General features: G+C 37.2%; 4 protein-coding genes across 5 annotated transcripts; 2 read left to right on the plus strand and 2 right to left on the minus strand.

Annotated features, from left to right (window-relative positions):
* Positions 1-2,900: 2,900 nt before the first annotated feature.
* On the plus strand, positions 2,901-4,524 carry LOC145911245 (protein LKAAEAR1-like). Its single transcript, XM_082998522.1, has 4 exons — positions 2,901-3,150; positions 3,475-3,639; positions 4,144-4,250; positions 4,361-4,524. The coding sequence occupies exons 1-4, from the start codon at positions 3,056-3,058 to the stop codon at positions 4,498-4,500; spliced, it is 507 nt and encodes a 168-aa protein (XP_082854648.1). The 5' UTR covers positions 2,901-3,055; the 3' UTR covers positions 4,501-4,524.
* Positions 4,525-5,134: 610 nt separating this feature from the next.
* On the minus strand, positions 5,135-7,019 carry LOC145911244 (uncharacterized). Its single transcript, XM_082998521.1, has 4 exons — positions 6,986-7,019; positions 6,727-6,790; positions 6,476-6,566; positions 5,135-6,254 (listed from the first exon to the last, which is right to left on the minus strand). Exon 4 carries the CDS (start codon positions 5,830-5,832, stop codon positions 5,146-5,148), a length of 687 nt encoding a protein of 228 aa, XP_082854647.1. The 5' UTR covers positions 5,833-6,254; positions 6,476-6,566; positions 6,727-6,790; positions 6,986-7,019; the 3' UTR covers positions 5,135-5,145.
* A 3,264-nt stretch (positions 7,020-10,283) lies between these two features.
* Positions 10,284-15,436, plus strand: LOC145910627 (double-strand-break repair protein rad21 homolog). Of its 2 annotated transcripts, none has more exons than XM_082997816.1 (14): positions 10,284-10,459; positions 10,612-10,736; positions 11,357-11,461; positions 11,528-11,631; positions 11,709-11,795; positions 12,011-12,097; positions 12,210-12,308; positions 12,381-12,484; positions 12,621-12,798; positions 13,061-13,284; positions 13,552-13,782; positions 14,109-14,328; positions 14,455-14,528; positions 14,674-15,436. In XM_082997816.1, the coding sequence occupies exons 1-14, from the start codon at positions 10,316-10,318 to the stop codon at positions 14,863-14,865; spliced, it is 1,974 nt and encodes a 657-aa protein (XP_082853942.1). In that variant the 5' UTR covers positions 10,284-10,315; the 3' UTR covers positions 14,866-15,436. The 2 variants fall into 2 exon arrangements, with proteins under 2 accessions (XP_082853942.1, XP_082853943.1); XM_082997817.1 differs by having other exon boundaries at positions 12,014-12,097.
* Positions 15,437-15,550: 114 nt separating this feature from the next.
* Positions 15,551-16,711, minus strand: LOC145911697 (dolichyl-diphosphooligosaccharide--protein glycosyltransferase subunit TMEM258-like). The gene is made up of 3 exons (XM_082999111.1): positions 16,649-16,711; positions 16,133-16,258; positions 15,551-15,822 (listed from the first exon to the last, which is right to left on the minus strand). The coding sequence occupies exons 1-3, from the start codon at positions 16,649-16,651 to the stop codon at positions 15,703-15,705; spliced, it is 249 nt and encodes an 82-aa protein (XP_082855237.1). The 5' UTR covers positions 16,652-16,711; the 3' UTR covers positions 15,551-15,702.
* Between the last annotated feature and the right edge of the window lie 6,184 nt (positions 16,712-22,895).

Here is a 22,895-nt window from a genome sequence, read left to right on the forward strand (position 1 = left end):
GCCCTGTAACTGGTACACTGCTGTGTTTGTTTGCTTAGCATAACAGCAGGAGTGTATCTTTCAACGTATAGAAAAGCAACCGATTAGAAAAGCTATCATACAACTAAAAACAAGACGAATACTCGTGCATGCATCACGACTGTTAAAAGATGGTAGTGTCATAAACGTATCTAAAGCAAAAACATGTTTTATGACGCTTGGCTCTTTAAACTTATACAAACAATCATTATTACCTCTGAGAAGCAGTCGTTACCCATGATCTTAGACTTTCAATGCGCCGATAAGATAAAATCAGGTTTACGGTCAGCAGTTGCGAAACACTTTTTATGCCAAGGTCATGAGAGCTGAAATGGAGCTGAACATAAACCTTCAACAAGCGCATGTCTTCCTTAATCACGAGCTTGGATCAGTAATGCTGCGCTTTAAACATATTGTACAGTACAAGGCTAGATTCAGGCTAAGTAACTCACGACTAAGACTGCAATGTGTCTCACTACAACCATTGCCTGTCACTCCCCCCATGCGTCATCAACTGCAACACGTTTCTCGTTGGTATAAAGCACGCACTTTCCTATACCTACAGTAGGCCTCCGAGGAATTCTACACTTGAAGTTTACGGGTGGCAAGCCGTCAACTTCATCAATAATTAACGCCTCGCGGTGAAACGTCATCTGGGACGCCGGCACGCCAGGGCATTGCGATTACGCTGAAGATCAATACAGAAAAAGTAAACAAGCTGTGCTCGAAGCCTTCCCGAGCTTGAAAACGTCGCAGGGGCCAGGCTAACGCTGTAAGTTGAGATGACTCTCGTGTCTTACGGCACAACACATGTAACTCATAACCCTGGGAGGGAAATCGATGGGCAAATCGTTGAAGCAAAGCTATTTTAAAATGAGCATTACGTAACCGTTTGGTTGCGACTCCCTCCTCTCGCGACAAGCGACCCGTTGGCGACCCGTGACAAAACTTTGTTTTATTTCCGGCGCAGCGAGCTTTCACTGCGACAACATGGTACTAGACCCACTGGCACGCCGACTATGCCATGAGCTGGGGACGCGCCAGCAATCGGACACCGCCGCCGGCTGAACGATGAATGACAGTGCTTCAACGTACAACATTTTGTCGCTAATCCACAACGGGTCAGAATAAGCTGTGTACACATCTTTTTTTTGGGGGGGGAGGGATTGTTTTGTGCCTTTGGTTACCCTATAGCCTATACTGTCTTGCGACAGGTGCATGTGGTCAGTTTTAGTTCTCATTTACCCAGCAAAAACACTGAATTATACGCTTAAACTATCTAAGCAGGTCGTTAACAAATTAAAACAATAAATATAATGAACTCAGAAAAAAATCGTTCAATTCTTTTCGCTGGCAAACAACTTTTAACTATTTTAAACCTCCTATGGTTGTTTAGTTTACTTTTATTTGACAAAGAGACAGTTTGTTTAAATTTGCCCTACTGAAATCAATCCTGCTTGATACAAAATCCGTCTCCCATAATTTTCTTCAGTAGCCTCTAAAATCCCAAGACTGTTGCACCCACATAACAATACTCAAATCACCCCCCAACACAAACGTAAGTACTGTGCTCATGGGGATTGAAATTGTGCTGACTCATCAGGACCTAAAACAATTTAGGTAACGAATAACATTCTAGTAAACCGTCAATCCCTTACAGTCTGAAATACCAGCACTTAAAGTCTTATCCACTACAGACAAACTAAAGTTCTTTTTCAAACTAACTAACGACGCTATGCCACACTTACATCCTTTAACACTTGGAAGGGATATGCTGGCCTTACAATATTTACCAACGCCGACAAACACTGCTGTTATCGCACTTTTTGTCCGGTCAACACTGGCAAAGCAAACAAATCGCTTATCCAACCGACGAAAGCATCCTACGTAAATTGATTAGCTTTTTATTCGCTTTGGTTTAGTTATCGGCCTCACTTGAACTAACACCAACTCTGAGTCGTCGCTCCAGCTCCTAATTCACAGACGTGCGAGCTGTGAGGTCGGAATAACAAAAAGCGTTGTCTATTGACACAAGGATGACGCGTGTAAGAGAAAAAGGGCCTTCTCAACAAAGACAAGCAACAATCTACAGTAATTCAGCGCCAAAGAACATTTTGTGAGACCACTAATTCCTTAGACTCATTCGAATTTTCGTAATTTTATTCCTAAATTTAATTGTGCTTAATTGTGCCGTTTAGTTTGAGCGTTTGTCATTTTTCTAGAGAAGCGCGACCATGTCGCAATGCAAACTAACGCCTTCTCCAAAGTGCCGTGGCAAGTGACCGCAATCCCAAGTCTTCTCCAGAGTTTACATTCACAAAACGATTTTTTCGACTTTGCTTTATAAACTGCTTTGCATCCTTATAACAACACAAATGCTGGATCCTACACGGCGAAATAAACGATTTGTTCACAAGAGGAAAAACAACAACTCACTTGGAAAACAATTGGGCAAAACACAGAAGTAGGTCTACGCATTGCTGGTTGTTAAAATTTCTGTGTTTTCTGTCATATTTTTTAATGGCATAGGTCCCAAAAGGGTTGATAGTTTTATAACCTTCACCTAATAATGAACAGTTATTACGTAATGTTTCAATTCACTCAGGAACGAAACTTTGCGTTCGGAAAATTGTTTGCAAAACTACATGCGAAGTGAGCGAAATAATCCGTATTCTGGTATGCAAAGTGTAGGCATAATGCATGCGTCATTTGATTGTAATTTCTCTCTACAAATTTTTAATATTTGAACTTATTAAAATTCAAGTTTAACTAAACGGATTTTTTATTATTATTTGACCGTGAAAAACTGGCCAAACTTGAAATAATAATGTTTCTATTCCTCGAATCGCCATGGCAATCAGAAAGTCATGGTTGACTGACGTTAACCCAGCTCACTGTAGTGAATGTTTGCAAAAACGAAACAATCGTATGCTAATTGGATTAATACGCGGGCCAAAACACACAATTTTGCCATTGACGTGGTATGCTATTACACATTGCTTAACTATTGCATGATAAGATTTTTTAAAGATTCGTCATGCCCACAAACGACGGTGGACAAACTAATCCCAAAAATTGGAAGAAAAAGTCTCCAAATGAAATCAAGAAAATGGCACCACAACAGAAAGCAAGGTAGTCTATTTTGTAAACACAACATCATGACTGGCTAATCTAGAAAGTGATGTGAAAACAGAACAATTTAATTAATCCTATATGTGTGACTGAAGTTTTACAAAGCTGCAACATAGCAGGCTGCATTATAAATGCTTTTATTATACATTAATGAAAACGTTTGCAATTTGCAAGGATATTTTTGGGTTTATTGCAGTGACTAGCAGACGTTTCTTGTGAAAATGCATTAAATTATTTTGTGCCAAAGTTGTTAAAAACATTTTAAAGAGGTGATCTTCCACAAATGACATTTGTTCCATTATAAAAAGTTGCTACAATTTTCAGATACATGGCGTATGAAGAGCCACAGAAAGAAGTCCAAGAAAAGCTGGATGCAACACAAAAGCGGGTGAAAGAAGTAAAGATCCGGCACAAGATGTTGAAAGGACATAAAAATATGACGGAAGAGGAGGAAAAGACTAAACACAGCAACCTTATTGGACAGTTAAAGTAATTACAAAAGTAACAAATTACAAAAGAGAGTTTTTGTTTTTTGAAACAATATTGTTTCACATTTTGCTTTTCCTTAGGTGAAATCAATAAATATGTAACACCTAGTTTAACGCTAAAAACTATTATAAATGACATTATCAGTTTTCATAGATTGGGTAGCACCTGTTCAGTTTTTAATCTTGTTCTAAATAGATGTTTTTAGAATAAAATAAGTTGCTATCACTCCTGCTGTTTTGAAAATACTAATTCCAATGGTCAATATCTAATATTTTTGTCATAAAACACTGCATTAATTAGCCAGTGCTTGTGACTGATAAAGTTTTCCAATGCAATCTATTTGAACAAAGCACAAACTAAACATATCATTTCTTTTGACTTCAGTTTAGAAAAACAAAAGATAATCCCAGGGCTAATCATCTGCCATTCTTTCTCACTTTTTTGATAAAGCAATGCCTAGTTTTAGGGCATTTCACATTTACCACACTATAATTTACACTCCAGAGCTGCTGAAGCAAGAAATCGAATTCGCGTCATGAGACTCCAATACCAGGCCATGAGAGCACATGAAATCAAGCATCTCATAGCTTGTCAGCCAACTTCACTAAAGGGTAACTATTTGATGTACAACTTAACAAAAATTGAAGGAGATTAGCAAACTAATATGTTTACATCTGCATTGATGTTTACAAATTAAAAGTTTACTGGTGACTATTTTTAGCACTAAGGTTTGAAGCCCTCGTCCCACCATACATAGACAACACCAACCCTGGGGACCAGCTTGACAAACTCGAGAGAGCTCGGGTGGAAACGATATTGGAAGATGAAATGGGGATTACTGTAAACAGAAAATTAGATTGAATTTTTTGAAAACTAAACTACCAATGCAGTGTTTTATACCTTTTCTTTTGTCCAATGATTTTCTGCTTTACCTGTGAAATTCAAAATTATGGCTAGGGTCTCAATTCTTATTTGTTTTTAGTGTTAATAGCTGTTGTTTTAATTGTTACTAAACATTGAATATTTTGCTTTTAGAAATTGTTACACAGTTAAAACTTATCACTTTTTTAGGCAAAATTTGCCCTCATATATTGGAACACAGTTTTCTAGAAGGTTTTGATGTTTTTTATTGAATTAAAAATGGGCGCGAAAATGAAAAACACCCACAAAATTTATGAATAAGCTGCAGTTTGAAATGAGAAAAAACAAGTAAGAAAAATACTGCTTTGAGAAAGTATTGAACAAAAGCATTGGAAAAAATGTCATTGCTTTGTTGAAAAGTACAAGAAACTATCAGCACATGTGATTAATTGCAGGTAGCAGTAACACTGAGGTAAAGAATATGTTGACACATTGCTAACAGAAAACTTGAATTTTAAATGAACATTCAATCAGTTTTGGCAACATATCGAAAGTTCAAGAAATCAAACTGTGGTTGGAACTATATTGGAGCAATTACATGGCAAAAGTATGAATGGAATATGCCATGAAATTCGAGAAAAAGTATCATGCTCCAGAAGTAGAGTTGACTGCACTAGTAGCGTAGTTTGGTGTGGGAATATTATCCACTTGAAATGAGGAAGTCGGAATAGAGGAATTTTCACCAGACGCTACAGTGTAAGAATTACAATCAACATCTCTTCGATAGTTTGCAGTTGCATCTACAGATAGAATATTGTGTGCAACAGCACTTTCAGTGATTGGAGCCAGAGGACCACTTGCAACTGGATTCTGACCCGTATCACCTAAAGCAACATAGTTTTGAGCCAAAGGATTTAAGGGTCTTCCTTGTGCAGATGCCTGCTGAGGCATAGTTTGCATTGGGGGAAACTGATTCACTTGATTTGATAAAACACCTACATGGCTTCCGGGTAATTGATTTTGCAAAACATTGGGCATTTGTGTTTGACCTTGAAAGAAATGGGACGATAAAACTTGATTTTGAACAGGGTAGTTGAAACGAATTCTAGGAAAAGCATGATTGATGGGTACTTGATACATAGGCACTTGATTTGGCATACTTCGTTGAAATTGCACCGAAGCCATTGTGAATGGAACAAAGTGGTCTAATGGATTCCCAGCAAACCGACTGGGATAATATGACATGGGTGTACCTTGGCAATGATGTTGAGAACCATTCGCGATATTTAAAGCATGTATATTTTGGGTGCCATAAATTGGAGCACTTTGCATGGGAACAGGTGGAGATATTATTTGCTCATAATTTGCAGCAACAAAGGCACCTTTTGTGAAACTTGAAGAATTATCCTCAGAATTTACAGTCTTTTTGGCACCATTGATTGAAGTCAAAGGGGTGGCAATTTGGTTTCCTTGATTTCCGCTGTTTGGAGCAGGTATATTTTGGGTCGCATGAATTTGACCACCTTGCAAAGAAATTGCCGGAGATGTTATTTGATCATATTCAGAAATATTTGAACTGTTTCTAAAATTCAATGGGGATCCACATTGCGCAGTTCCAGATTTTGGAGCATCATTAGTTGAACTTGAAGGGGTTGAGGTGTGTTTGTTATGGAAATGTCCTGCTTCCTGTCCAGTTTGTTTCGAAGCCACATGGTTCGTTTTTGTTAACTGCAGCTGGTTTGCAGTGCCTATACCTTTAAATTTAACATAATTTAACATGAAAGAATCTCCCAAAAATGCTAAACTTTACATATCTTCACTTCTGAATTTTAGTAAACCAATCTAATTTATTTTTGAGACAGCATGTTCAAATATAAATTGACATATCCCTGCATCATAAAATTATTGAATTTAGTACAGATTAACGTTCCAATTAAGTACAAAATTACATTATAATCTGTAAAAACAAAATTACATTGTTTTGATGCATCTCGGCGAGGTTCATAGAAGGCTGGGCGGATCACCAGTACTTGATTGCTGCCTAACAACTTCAAGTCAAATCCATCCTTAAAAGAAAAATAGTGATAGTCACCACATGCCACTTTGAATAGCGCATGTAGTATATCCATAATAAGGCTAAATTTACTATTTAGTGTGTTAGTTTGAAAAGTTAAAATTAGACATTTGACAGCCTGGCGTTATTAACACAACAACCACCTAATATACCTTAATCCTTAGTAGGCGTTGACAATCTTCCACGTTGGCAAACGTCACAAAACAGTAGTGGTATCTATATCCAATGAAACGTAACGCGAGTGTAACTGTTGGGTACGTTTATTGTGGCATGATGTTGTTACATAAACAATGAAGTACAATACTCAAATGCTATGTCATAGTTGCTCATTACTACTAGGGGTATTAAAAAGGGGTGTTTCAGGTCATTCTGGTGGAATACGTGGGATCTCTACCGATTTTTATTACTTACACGCTATTCGCCGCTCTATCCTTGACAGTTACTGAGATTTAAAAAAATCCTATGGAGCGGAAATTGGTTTGGCATTGAAAGTGACGTCACCGGCATCCAGCAAAGCAAGATAGCGGAAAAAGACCCGTGTTTCAGCTCATTTTGATTAGGGATGCACCGAAAGTTCGGTTTGCCGGCCGAAAACCAAGGTTTTTATAATTATTCGGTTTTGGTCGAATATCTTTGCAAAATTCGGTCGAAACCGAAACTTTTTTTACTGCATCAGTGATACCTAAAGTTTAGTATAGTTTAGAATCGTTGTTTAAACTAGTGTGTTTTGTTTGTTAAATGTCATCGAAATCAACTTTAAGCAGTTGGTACAGCATTCTTTAAGTGCCGATAAAAGGCTGTATGATAAAATCAGATCTACTCCAGCACATGTTTTGTTTAAATTTATTGCGTTTTTAAAGAGATGGATACCAAAATTAGTTTCGGTTTATCCGGCCGAATTTGTTTGGCATCGTTTGCCGAATATGCGATTTCGGCCGAATAAAAAAAATGCTGTTTCGGTGCATCAATAATTTTGATTATAAACTCGGGTCTTCTACAAAGGTATCAGTGCGAAATAATTTAAAAGTGAAATATTTTGCAAAATAATGTTTACTGGTATGATATAAACCCTAATAAACTCGATTGTATAAGTTAAACCTTTTTATGCAATGTTGCTTATTGATGCGGAACCTTTTCCGCGAAAAAATAATTTTGGATTCTGCCAGATTGACAACAGTGAGAGGAACCAGCCATGCATGAACAACTAGTTAACGACTAAACCACGTGGCATCAATTAACAATGGAAACCAATACTCTCTAATATTACTGAATAAAAAAGTAGTGGACCTGAGAGTGACATATGTAAGTGATCATCTCAAATATAATAAGTTACACATGGAATGGTTACTAATAGAATACACAGTTAAGCAGAATATATAACAATAACAGAAAAATGGCATCATACTGCACCTATTTGAAACGATGTTTACTTGCAACACGTCTCCGAAAGATTCGAATTTATCTCGTATGTCTTTTTCGGTTGCCTGAAACGAAAGAATCCTACTAATGACCCGAATTTATAACCACAATACAGACATTTCATGTTTAGACAAACCTTCTTTGTAAAGCCAGCTACGTAAACGCGGTTAACAATCGTGTTTCTTCGCCCCTTTATCGGTAAAACTTTCTTGTTTTTCTCTGCGACAGATACGTGTTCCATAATCCGTAATGTGCCTACGTTTTCATGCAATGCAAAGGTAATACACGCAAAATATGATTCCTTGGCAAAATAAACAGCGCAGTAGCAGCTATACCTACCTCGTGCGCATATAAGACTCATTTGCCGGGGCATTTCTAACTGCTTTGTCCTCGTAGACACACAGGAAGTCGTATTATTCACGTAGTGTAGTAGCATGCCATATGCATGCATCCAGCAGTTAGGTTGACACAACAACGTCATCAGTAACACATAATAGCCAACATTATTCATCCGAGGACGGCCTCTCGATTTTTTTTTGCTTTTCTTACAAGCAGCATAGTTTTTGTTCTTGCTATATGCCTACCGACGTGTTGTTTTTAACATAGGTTGTTTCCTTTACACGTTGAATTTCGTTGTTAAACTGGGGTTTTTCAATCTTTCAGGCATTTTTTTTCTACCAGTCTTCATGCAAAAATATATAAGTTCATGCTGCTGTCATTGCATTTTTTGGACAAATCAAACCACGCCTTCAAACCATGTGCTAGGTCGCTATGTAAGCCCGTAAGGTTTTGTAGTCGTTCCATAAAAATTACAGTCAAATCGCCAAAAGCTTTTTGGGTGATCAGCGTAACGTATAAAAAACTTCCAACACTTGTTGCTAATAGGGCACTATAAAGTATAATTACACTGCATGCTTGAAAGGTGACAGTAAGACAACGCAATTTTTGAATTCTGTATTGAACAGAATAACTTAAAAAGGATTTAAACCGTGGCACACCGGACATCGTCTGGTTTTGTCGCGGCACAACGATTCCGGAGCACTGTACGAAGACAATTGAAACAGCACATCCTATCCTAAAGCACCTGAGCACAATGAAACAAGGAGTCAGCTTTAATGTAAACGTACCAAAAGTATAGGCAGGTCGCTAAACAGCACTGTATATATCCTCTTTGTTTCATATATTCCAATACAGTGTGACATTTACATTCGAACACACTGTGTCACACACGGCGTTTAGGCCTACACTATTGAAATAATTTGGAATGCAGTTCCTCAAGTCTTTTCAATCCAGCAAAAATTAAACTTTTTGTTCCAGCAAACTTAAAGCGAATGACAGCAAGGATTGCACGGCGTTACTACTTTGTTATTCTTGTTGCCCAAATCCACTTATCTTGTTACCTTTGTCTTTCGTGAAAATGGGCCTTTCTACCTGTTACCAGGCACAGATAGTTTTTGCTGACAGATAAAATAAGCAGATCAGTTGGAATAGACATACATGAAGAAATCCGCGGCAGTTTTATTCAAGTTATGAGTTATGTAAGTTATATATACAGAAATTACCCCCAATGTTTTGTTATGATTTATATATTTTTTCATGCCTGCAAAAATGTCATTCACAGCAGGAACACTGAGAAGGTAACACAGATGAAAACATAAACATAGTTGCTTTGTGGTATCCGGGTCCCTACCGTTTGGTTTTCATTTGATACAAAATGCGATATTTTTATTTACTAGAATCCTATTAAAGTTTTTGTAATTGTGCTTGCATGGAGTTTATGGACTAGGAAGGTATAGTACAAGTTTATAGGCGAAGGCAGGGCCAAAACAAATTTAAAATCAAAACTCCAACAAACAAACTGCGTTGAGCGGGAAATCAACTTTTGTTTCATCCAAACTGGATGAGCGAAAATGTTATCTGAAGATAGTTTATTTAAAATAAGTAAGAAATGCTCAAATAAAATTTAGTTTTTAAATTAAAATGCTATATATCTCCTTACCTAGTTCAAGAATACATATATTTCTATTTTTCTCTGAATTTTACTTTAAATATTTTGCCGCTATTACTCTCTAGTCTCATCCATCCAAAGGAAAGTATTTGTTTTTGCTTGAATTGTTTTTTTGACTTTTTGTGTTTTTGTTGTAATGGCGACGAAAGTGTTTGGATAATGGTAGTGTCAAATCAATGTAAAAATGTTCGTTTTATTTTGTAAGAACTCGTCACCCCTACTGAGTGATTTTATATAATTTTAGTGGGATTTTGACATTAACGATTTTCTGTGTACAGACATGTTTAAACCTTGGCTTTGCTTAAACTAGCAAAATGTTTTATGCTCACTTCGTTCTGAGCAAACGGGGCCCTCTTTCCAGAATATGGCTTGCTGCTCACTGGGACAAAAAACTTACCAAAGCACATGTTTTTGAGACAAACTTGGAAGACAGTGTGGAAAATATAATTAGTCCGCAGGTAACTATTTTTTATATAGGCCTAGTACAATGTGTATATTAAAACTACAATTTCATTCTTTACCTACTGTTTATTATTTCTCTTTGGATCATGTTCAAAGCTGCAATTTCAACGTTGTATATAAAGTGTTCTCAAACTTTTGTGTGTTTCAGGTAAAAATGGCACTTCGTACTTCGGGTCATTTGCTACTGGGAGTTGTACGCATTTACAACCGCAAGTCTAAATACCTTCTAGCTGACTGCAATGAAGCATTTGTCAAAATTAAAATGGCTTTCAGGTGATTAAGTAGTTTGTCACCCAGATTGGAAAGTTTGTTTTTTGCATGGACAACTAATTTTCGCAAAAGTGCATGACCAATCTGGGATGTCTCTAACAGAATATTATGTGTGGTTTGAAATGATAATATTGCACAATAGTTGGTGTGCTTATTCCTTTTACAACACATAAAAAGTGTTGACCTAGTTTTAGATAAGTTCTCTTACATAGTTGAATAGTTTTGTTGTAAGCCCAGCTTCACAGTAAGATATGCCAACTGGGCCACTATATCATACACCTATCTTGCATGTTTATGGTTTACAGTTTTGTGATATCTAATGATGTCATTATTACTAACTTTCATGACACCATTTACTCAATATTTGTTAGAAAGTTTTGTGAATTGCCAAATTTTTTATAACAAAACTATAAACAAGGGTGGTGTTAGTGCAACCACCTTGCATGCCATGCAATATTTTCAAGAATGTAAAGTTTATCTGTCATTTCAGGTATGTAAACTGCATGCCATCTTGTATCCTAACACATAGTGGAGCATATTTTAACCAGTTATCTATAATGGCTTTGCTTTTTTATTTTAAGTTTGTCAAAATGGACTTAAGTAAAAAAAATAATCTATTTTAGACCTGGAGTGGTGGATTTGCCAGAGGAAAATAGAGAAGCTCAGCACAATCAAATCTATCTGGTGGAAACCTTTCCTAACTTTGACACTCCACTACCAGATATTACGTGAGATGACAAATTAGGTTTTAAAGTGTTTACTTTGATTTAATCTTATGTTTTGTTGTTTGACAGTGACATTGATATGAATCGACATCTAACTTTGAACCAGTCGAGGATTGATGAAATTACTCTACCTGAAGAGGTCCCAACATCACTGCAACTTGAAGGGTTTGGTGGTAAGTTTTGAGTAAATGTTTACAGTGCCTAGATAGCAAAGTGGTACACAATTTATAAAAAAAATTGTGTTGTTTAGGTGCAGCAATGGAGTTCGGGAAAGACCTTGACAATCGTTATTCTGCTGGAGATTTGCAAAACATGTTTTATAAGGATGATGATGGAAGTGGGTATTCAAACCATTTTAAATTCTTAGTAGCATCAAAAAATGTATTTCGTTGGTATTTTCTGATAAATGCAAAAGTTCATGTTATTTTTAGTCTGAACCCAAAATGTTACACTACTTCCATTCTATGTTGCATTGTGTAGTTTGTTAACACAATAAAGTACATGTGGTATGCACATTTTTTTAACATTTATCAAAACTGTGTTTTTTTGCAGAAGATGGTAAAGATCTTGGATTTTCAATGGATGAAAGTGGAATGAAAGATGGTTTCGGTGGAGATATGGGTGGCGACAGCTTGTTAGGTGATAAGCATACAGTGATGTCCTATAAAAAATCGTTTAGTTGTGTTTTTTCCCAAATTTTTTTTTTATTATAATTTTAGGATTCCTTTTTACCTAATTCTTATGTCTTAAGGGGGAAGTTTCATGCAAGGTCCTGGCTTGTTTGGCGAAGAACAAGATGGTGGTTTTATGGGGGAGGGACCTGCACAAAGAGCTCAGGAAGAAACTGCAGGTAAGGAAATATAATGCCCTTTATGGAGACCTTTTGGGTGTAATTTTTAGCAAATTTGTTTTGAAATTATAGCACAGGAAACAGCTGAAGGGGCCATGGACCACCAAGTGATGTCACCAGTTGCACAACAACAACCTGCAGCTCCAGAAAGAGATCTAAGTGATATGCCACAAGAAGTAAGCATGAAATATATGTAACAAAATTGTCAAAAACATGCCTCAACATTTAAACCAAATAAACCTAGCATGTACTGACCCCATAAAATTTGTAATATGAGTTGGTTGACATGTAAGATAAACTTTGGTGTTTCAGGGTATAATAGTGCCCGAGGTAATGGACACAGCGATACCACCCCCAGTGATTGCCGAGCAACATCCACCTGCAGTCGAGGATCGACAAGAGGAAGCAGAGGAAACTATTAACAAGGATCAAACTACCCTTGTGGCAAATGAGGAGGAGGCTTTTGCCCTTGAACCCTTGGACATAAGAGGTCTGGTTTGTGTATATTTGGTTATAATGACAGAAATTGTGGACGTCATGTTAAGCTGTATTAAGTGGGCATCTCATATTGCTGGTAAAAATCATTTGCCGTAAGTGTTAAATAGATCTATCTATGTATTGCAAGGTACTGTGGTATAACAAGGGCCATTAAACCGTAAAGACAAAGTACGTGGTGTGCACTTCTCCTGATATAGTAAAAATACCAATTTGGTTTTGACCAAACTCATCAAGAATTTTTTTTTCAATAAAAGGGGTGAAGGACATGAGAATGAGGCGGAAGCGAAAGTTGATTGTGGATCATGTTATGGAACTGGATGGGCAAACAATGCGAGAACAACTTAAAGATTTCAATGACATTGTAACCACTCTTGACATGGCACCGCCAACAAAACGTCTCATGCAATGGAAAGAAATGGGGGGTGTTGATAAACTGTTTTCACTTCCTTCCAAGACAACTGGAGAGGGAATTAACAAGGTCTGGATTTGTTTTTATTTTTATCAAGCAGTGGGACTACCGAAGCAGAAATATTTTTTTTAACCCTATTCCATCTAATTAAGAATATTATTAATAAAGTGTGATGCCACCGATGCAAATGATGGATGTGCGATGGCTATGATCATCCAGGCCTTCAGTGGAGTGATCTGCCAGGGAACAGTGTGCAATATGCATTGTTCCTGCCTCATTCATATTGCACATTTTTTATACTACCTTTGTATAATTTTAAAACTTCCTAATTTGCAGATATTTAGCAAAAACCTTCACAACACAATACCTGAAGATTTGGTTGATATGACAGGCACACAGTTGCATGAACAGTTTGGTGACACAACTAAAATCCAGGATGAGTCTTCTGTCTATGCTGGTCGTGACGATCCAACATTCAATAACATCAGTGCTGCTGTCGCTCTTGATCAAACCAACAACATGCTGTCGCAGAGCAAAGATATCTCAATGAATCAACTCAATGCACCGGTATGATGTTTTTAATGTAATAAAAAATTTTTAATGTAATAAAAACAATCAATGTGTGCGGTATGATGTTTTTAATGCAATTTTTAAAATGAACTATGTAGTAAGTATCTAATACCCCACCAAGGCCATATATGCACACATTGATTTGTGTTTGTTTAATAAAAGCCAGCTGACCTACTGATCCAAGGCCAACTACATATCACTCGTAATCATGCATTGAGATGTAAAAAGTAAATTTTAAATACTAATCTTCAAGATTTATGTATACCTATAACAATATTAAATCCTTAAACAGTCGGACACTCATTTGATTTGACATATTTCAGGCTGGCTACAACTCTGAAGATGACTATGAGCCCTACAGTGTTGGCCCCCAAAGTGTGGCTTCAAGCAATGGAGACAAGGGTTTAGGTGACATGGGAGTGTTAGATCCTACTGTCCCACAACTTCATGGTGATTCAATTCTCCCCGGCCCACCTGGTGGAGACCTTTCTGGCCCACCTGAAAGTGAAATGTCCCTCCCGGCACCAGGAAGTCCTGGCCAAGGTAAATTGGACCTAAAGTTCAAATTTTGATGAAGTCTGGTATATCTACTGTGCATAATTAGGCTTTTCCGCTTTTTAATTTTAAATTAGTTTTGAAATATTGATCTCTCATGTAAAATTTTTTTAGATGTAAGTTATGCGGATGATGTTGATGACTTGAGATGGAACAAGAGAACACAACACTTGCTTCACACTTTACAGGTATAAAAGAAGCTTGTGTGGTTTTGTACCTTATTAAAACATATTACTTATTTTAATGTAGCAGTTGGTCACAGTGATTCTTGTGTCAGTTGTTTTTGCATGATTTATTTAGTAATACCAGCTTCAGTTCCAATTTCTTTTGCAGCGGTCTTTCAAGCATGAACAGGAAGTTACCTTTTTCCGAATGACCGAGGGTATAACACGAAAACAAGCAGTATCAAAATTTTACTCCCTACTGGTGCTTGCCAAACAAGAGGCCACACTTCTGTCCCAAAATCAAACCTTTGGTGACGTTTACATCAGAAAAGGACCTAAATTTGATGCCATCATTATGTAAGGCCCATTGTACGTTAATTGCCTCAGTTACTTTTGTGGATTTTGCAGCTTAGTGCATGGTCTAAGTGGTAGCATATGACATTGTATGTTACAAAGGATGCTGGCCTGGCACTCCATTCACTGCGCAATATATTATTTTACATCATTTTAATAACAAAAGCTGCTCAAAGCATTTACTTTTTCACGTTTTACATATCGAATGTCTTGCATATTTCAGCAAAAAGATTAGTCTGTTGCGAGAGGGTGGTATGCTGGTAGTAATCTTTTTTGCTTTGCATTTGGTACACCCTGGTATAGGGGCATTCCAATTAAAAACCTTGCATATTTTTAATAACAATAGCCTGGTAAAATTGGAGTGTTTCTGGCACTTATTTTGACAATATGTGTGTTTACAATTTCACTGCCGCTAACTTTGATTTGGTGTTGTACAGCACTATGTGATTTTATGTTTGAGTTTGTAATTTCAAGGGGAATGAATTTGGATGTCAAACATGTTTCTTGTTTGTGTATATATGTTTACTTCGAATTTTTTGTTATCTTTTTTACCAAGATGAAATAAATGTTCAGTGAAATGAAAATTCTGCTGCCTGACACAGAACTATTACAAACAGATTTTTTCTAATCTTTGCGCCCTAATTAATCAACCAGTACTTTTGCTACTTCCAGTAACACCATTTAACGACACAGACAGTTCACAATAAAAAAATTTATTGAATGAATTTCGGACTTTCTCAGCGCTGATGTATTTTTACAACATCATTGATGCAAAAAAGAATGCTTGAATGCTTCATAGCAGTATACAAACACGTGATTGCTAAATGCAATCATTAGGCATTTGCTAAACAAATATTCCAACCCAGAGGAGAAGAAAAAGTATCCCGAAACCATTGAAAACTGATCCAACAATCGACATCAGAAGTTCCTTGTAGAAATCTCTGGTATATTTTGTTGATGTAACCTGTGGTAATAATGCAGGTAAGGATAGGTTTGAAAATGAATAAGTGAATGCATTACATATCACTGTACAACTCTTCAAAATTCTACATATTAAACACAGCTGATGTAGCAGTAAATATTTTTTACTTAATATTTAAAACATGCCTTTCATCGACTACACAAACATTAGCTTGGAGCAAAATGTGAAGTGTTTTTATTCAATAACGAAATGATAAATTGTTAGCTGAAACTTTTTGAAGCCTTGTAGTCCTGTACACAATTAGTTCAATTTTTAGGTTTTGCATAAAAATTAATTCATAAAAAAATCTTACTTCATAAACAAAGAACCATGCAGTAAAAAACAATCCAATTCCAAGCAAGACCAGTGTGAGGTGAGGATAGATTGCAGGGTTTACTGGTGAGACATAACGTCTCATGCTCTCCAAGTCCAGGACATCCTAAAACACATAGAAGCATACCAGTACTGTATTTACATGAAAGTCTGATTGGAAATGACTTGCTTGGGCAAACTGATGTTTTGGTGCATTAATGTAGCCTATTATTTGTTTTTTTTGTTGCTTAAAATTGAATATAAAATTTCATGTGATTTTACACCAATGGAGATTTAGGCTTAGGAAATTAATGAAACTAAAATAAGCCTATTTACCAACGACGCATTTTATAAATTTCTGTCGGAAACTTTCCATTACACCTTCATGGGGTGAGCAATGATTCGCTTTTCTAATTTGGATTTTAATTCATTACTTTTTCACGCACTTTGTTGCAGACCTAAATTTTTGTGACTATTTGTAAATACAAACACTTTAAATATACAGTAATGTACGTACCATTCTCTCTGCTTTATTTGCTCCAATGGAAAACTGAAAACGTCAACAACAAGCTTGACGTGGAAATCAAATTGCCACCGAAGCACCTACTTTTGGTGTAATCCAATGCAGCAGAGTATATATTTTATGTTATTTTTGAATTAATTACAATTACCGCGCATCTACAATACGTAATGCAGATTTATAGTTTTATTGAAAAAAAATTCCTTGTTTAAGAAACAGTATCATGGCTGACGTTGTGTAAAACAAAAATAATAATTGTCATAGGGCAAAGGATAAAATGTGACGTACCCGGCATTTTGTACGTGGTAACCGGTAACCGGAGAAATTGCAATTTAAAGGAATCAGTCGTCCAACAAGGGAACTTTTCATTTCAAGTCTATTTTACAAAAATGACAAGTGTTCCGTACAAAATGTAAATAAAAAGCATGATTTACTGTATCAATAAAAGTGCAACTTGTGTCGAACGTAACACTTCACTATTATTAAGTAATATGCCTGCAAGCATTAGCAACAAACTGCTTTACTATTAAGTTTACAGGATGGGCAAATTCGGTTAATCCGCGGAACTTCACCTAATTAGTACAAACTTTAAGTTAGAAATGATTCGTATTCTTTTTCCAAAAAGATTCGGATAACCTGGAATATATAATTTTCTCATCTTTTGATCAGGATTTGCGTGCATTTGCTTTTCTGTTTTGATCGTAGTCCTACACCAAAGGTAAAACAAGTTTATTCATATCAAACTATACCTTTGATTAGATACTTGTGTTAGATACTTGCTTTCAGTCAGCTAAATGCAAGAGGTTAGTTAATATAAAATTCATTCAAACTACGTCACTATCTGGACACGTTTTCCTTCAAAACAAAACAAATCATACAAAAGATTTCCATCTAACATGGACCAACTTAGCTAAGTCACCAAGACGCGCATTGTTTCGGACACAAAACAAAGATTGTATTACTTTTAAAAATTACTATTTTTGTGGTTCCAATCTTTACATGTGGCAAATTGGACAACATATACAACCTGGGCCTAGTAAATACATGCGTTTTGTAAAACAATCGAAATGGAGATGACATGCCGGTAATTGCAATCATTGGCGTATAGTTCTGCATATCAACGGGGGTGCGGCGAGTGCACAATGCTATCTTCAGAAGATCGTTTGCACGCTATATTATACAGGTTATAGCATCTTTCATGTTAACAAGTGTTTTGACCGGCGATGTTAGTAATTGTATAGAACAACTTCCAATTCAACGGCGACAATTATATCCAAATTAAAGGAACGGCGATGGGTACTCGCCTGGCACCACAATACGCTAATATGTTCACTACAACTGTGGAGGAACGTTTCATACAATCATGAGAGTCGTCGATAACAATGTCCCAAAGGTTTATCTACGACATTTTCTTGGTTTGGACTGCGGGGAAACAACCCCTTTACATATTTGTGCAGGAATTGTGGTCTAACACACGTGTCCATTTCCTGGATGTAACGGTCCCACTACAAAACTGTGAACTCTCTACCTCCCTATACCGTAAAGCGACGGATCGAGGTACGTATCTATATCTTTCTAGTGTCAACCCCATACATATGTATTGGTCCACAGTGCATTCTAAAACGCTGCAATACAGACGGATATGTTCTCGTTACGATTGCAACACAAGTTTACGTTCTTTGTAGGATGTATTCTTCGCGAATCGCTATCAGGTCAGCTTGGTAAATAAAGAAATGAAAAGAGCAGCAAATATCCCAATATACCGCCTTCTCCAATACAACGACGGAAGGAAAAACTCAACTCAACAACATTCGATTGGCCGGCTCAAAAAGATTGCAAGGTACCTGCAACCCATTTTACAACAGGACAAAACAGTAAGTGAAGTGTTCCCAAACTTACCAGAGACAACGTATCGGCAACCCCCTAACCTCAAAAAACTTTCTCCACACTGACTGCACCCAAACAACACTTAATAACTTGCCCTTGTGGAAGCACCATGTGTTCTTTGGGCAAATTGATCAACCCGGTGAATCACATCAACACTAGACAAATAAAAAAATGCACCGAAGGGAACAATTACCTGCAAATCTACCACCGTGGTGTACGCCATAACATGTGTACGCTGCTCACACGCTCTTACATTCCACAGACAGGACAAACACTGCGAAAACGAATGAATGGCAACACAAACGATATCCGACACAATAACACTGAGCCAGTGGGGGCCCACATTATTGAGCCCAATCTTAGCATGGACGACATACGGGTAATGGTTTTGCAAAAAAGTTAGAAGGGAATTCAAGACTTGCAAGGGAATCGGCCGAACAATGCCACATTGATGATTTCTTCGATCAAACTAACGACAGCTTATCGTTTCAACGTGCCCTTTTTCTTTTTCCGTTTTGTGCTTGTTTTTTTGTATCGCATTTTGTTTATTTACACCTGATGAGCGAGAGGTACTCGCAAATACTAAAGTACATTTTTAATACAAAAGTCACTTCTTGAGGAGTGCTAAACCAGGATAATTCAGATAATTGAACATCATGTGGTGTGGTTACACTTGAATGAACACGAACTCCCAAATGTGCCACGTATTCAACGCAACGAAGAAGGAACTTCCCGGGAGCATAGCCCAGATAAAGCTATAAAATGTACTTCCCTCTTTTATGTTGTTAGCTTTGTAATATTTGTAACAATCGTGGTAAGAAATGCCAACTTAGATTTATCTGCGAGCAAGATGCTTTCAACAAAAGAGCCACATCTGGCTCGCAGGCCATGGATTCCCGATCTCTGGTAGGAAGAGTTATAAAATGTGCTTCCTCATTTTATGTTGGTGGGAAGAGCATTTTTAACTGTAACAAATCTGCTTTATTTTGGACAACAGCTTGGTTTTAGAAATGCTTAAAATTCAAGTAATATATGTCATGGGTAAGTGCATGGATATGGTAAAGTTTTTGTTAACACAGCGTGCAGGTTTAGCTTTTAAGAGTGGTGCTGTTTTATAATTGCAAGACTTTAATTACAAATAAATGTTTTAAAATTCAGTAACTCAACATTGCATTTGATGTTGGGAACCGATATTTTGTCAGATAAACCCAAAAACTACTGATGTTGTGTGCCATGTTTTTTCTGCTCTCATTACGAGCTTGTTGTCTCTGTAGCAGTGAATATCTTGTCGCTTGTGCGCATAACTAGACTTGATTATTTGTGTCGATCTAGGAGTTGTGTCGCAACTAACAGAATTGGAGGTATGTCACAACTTAGTTTGTGTTGAGCTCTTGCTCAAATAACAAAGTTTAAGAGTTTACTGCGCGAGTTGCTATTGCGATCAAATCTGTTTGCACTGCGGAGACATGAACGTTTGGCAGACATTTTAACCACAAATGGACAGAAACAAAGTCTGTGGAGCGTCACAGCCGTTTGTTGCTTTTACTTTTGCATAGTTGTAACCGGAATTAGTTCGGCGAACAGGCAATGCTGCCTAACGTTCAGAGAGCGAGATGTTAACAGTCTAAACAAATAACCTCGGCCGACAAAACCCAAACTGCGCACCTGCGCATTGACGACCTACCCCCAGTTCGTCGAATAAGAAATAATGCCTAACGTACAGAGGGCGGGATGTTAACAGTCGAAACCAATAGCCTTGGCTTACAAAACCCAAACTGCGGACTTGCGGCCAAGGCAGCTACTTTTCCATTTAAAAGGACAGTAATGCGCCAAAAGTTTGAAACGCTAAATGATAAGAACACGATTAAATCAACATTCGTTCTGACAGGACACGAGACATTACAATACTCTATAAAGAAATTTGACCTCCACAAAAAAATACCTGTAATGAAAACAACCGCGATCTACCATCAACCTCTTCCTAACCACCACAAGAGAACTGCCGCAGGTTTGCCACTCATCACTTCTTCCGCCTAAAACCCGATCAATCAGAGTACTACGCATTTGCAATGCAACCAAAAGTACGCAAGCGTTGTGGAATTAAACATGAATAATAAAACAAATAACGATGAACGAAAAGTTTTTTCCCAATGGGGAAATGTAGATGATCATGTGACACAGGTTGTTGCCTGTCAGCGTCACTACGAATAATGCAGTTCTCTGGGCCGTGTTTTCGAACTTTATTCAAAGACCTTTCAAATTCCGTTAAGCGCCTGTGGGAACGATCTTGTTTATTACTCGTGCCGCTCCATGTCGATGTCCTTAAATAAAGCTTCTGCCCTCTTTCGGAAATCTTACCTTCCAATCCTTCGTTTTTTCGAGTCTTCCTTTTTCCTATATTTTGAACTCCGGGAATGAAACGATACGCAATTGCGTCATTTCCGACTCGCAGTGTTGTGATTGAAATAAATAGATTTGGCAATTCCATCGTTCAAATGATGATTTCCTAGGTCGAGCATGAGAGATGCATACGGCATTCAGCTTTATAATCGCTTCACATCACAAAAGTAATCAAGCACTGCAGAATAGCATTGATTCACGTGTTCTGGTTTCACTTGATTAAATATAAACACCCAAATGTGTGACGTATTCAACGCAAGAAAGAAGGAAAGTGGGATGAACTTTCTTTCGTAGACCACAAATTATTGTTAGAGACAGAAATAAAGTTTAAAGGTACGTTTCAAATCTTTAGGCAATTCCTTCGACTAAATGGCACTCGCCGTGAGCGTACAAACAGCCTTTTTAATAGGGATTTGAAAACACACCTAAGATTTGGTCTCCGCCGAAACAAATACCTTCAGTTTTATCGCAGTTTATTGCTTGGAGCAAACAAGAAGCTAGTCGGGACCTGGCGTGGATGAGTTGATTCATTTACATGTACATTATTATATTACCGGGTGACTCCTATGACTTTTTCATCCGAATTCTCTAATTGTCAGATTATCGACTATGACTATTAAAAATGCATGTAAATTTTTAAAAATAATTCGTCTAAATACTTCAAGTGTAGTATTTGTATAAATAAAGGCAACAATCCGCAGTGACGCTCTACAGACTTGCTTTCTGTGCAGTTGTCTGCTCAGACGAATACGGCAATTGTGTTTGAAGAAACTATTTCCTTGCATTAAATGAAATGCACGTATTTAAAATAGCCGATGTTCTGGCAATAAAAAGAAACGACGAAAAAGTCATAGGAGTCACCCAGTAGTATGATAATGTATATGTAAATGACCCAACATGCCCACGCCAGGTCCCAACTAACTTTTTGTTTGCTCCAAGCAATAAACTGCGATAAAACATGGGGTGCAGTCATCATTCTTAGCTGTTGGTACCGTTTAGCGGGCGTCGAGTTGAAGTACGTTACATATATGATTTATACGTTAAAAATCACGAGATATAGTTAGCAGGCAACATAATTGTTTAGGATTAAAAACTAAAACCTTATTCAATTCAATTAAGCATAAAAAAACAGCAAAATGCAAACTTTGCAAGCAAGACAAACCCATTCGGTTTGCGGGTGCAAGATCTTTGCGCAAAAGGATTTTCAGTTCAGGAAATTATAAACTGCCCAATGGCTAACAAAATTGATTATTGTCAAGCATTATAAGTTGCTTAAATTTCTGTTGAAGCAAAAGCAAAGTTAATTTTCGAATAAAACCGATTGATCAGTAGTTACTGCTGGTCAGATACTCAAATTTACGCTGATAGAATGGTAGACGATTAGCGTTGATATATCGTGAAACATTCAATGATCATTGCAGTCAGTAGTGCAAAGATGTACCCAGCGATGTCGCAACCTCTCCGTTGTGTCCTCAACGGATCCTTATTACCTCGTTATGTTTGCTGTACGAAATGAACAGAAAAAACACGATAAAAAATTAAGTCGTTTTTATTTGGGCGATTGTCGTTGTGGTTCGTCGCAGATACCGTTTAACGACCGTTTATTGCATGTTCGAAAGGACTTGTCCCAACTTGTATTGTTATGTGATACAATTTTAACTACGATTATTGTCACGGAAAACAGAGAAATAAAAAAGGGATATTTTGTTGGCGTCAGCGTAAACGGCATTTGGTTCGCGTTTTTAACAAAGCTTTTTGAGCAGTGTGAGTATCGTTGCTCCCAAACAACCATACCTGTTTTTTATAACTTCGTGGCATCGTTACTGGAAAGTACAACTAAAAGCAATATATTTTTGAAGCCCCTGGCCTGTGCCGACGTGTCTGGATTTGTTCAATTTACATTTATGGTAATAGTCGTAAAAGTTTAAAACCGTCAAGCTGTAACGTTGGGTATAAA

Source organism: Ascidia mentula, chromosome 8, assembly GCF_947561715.1.
Source record: "Ascidia mentula chromosome 8, kaAscMent1.1, whole genome shotgun sequence".
NCBI lineage: Eukaryota > Metazoa > Chordata > Ascidiacea > Phlebobranchia > Ascidiidae > Ascidia > Ascidia mentula.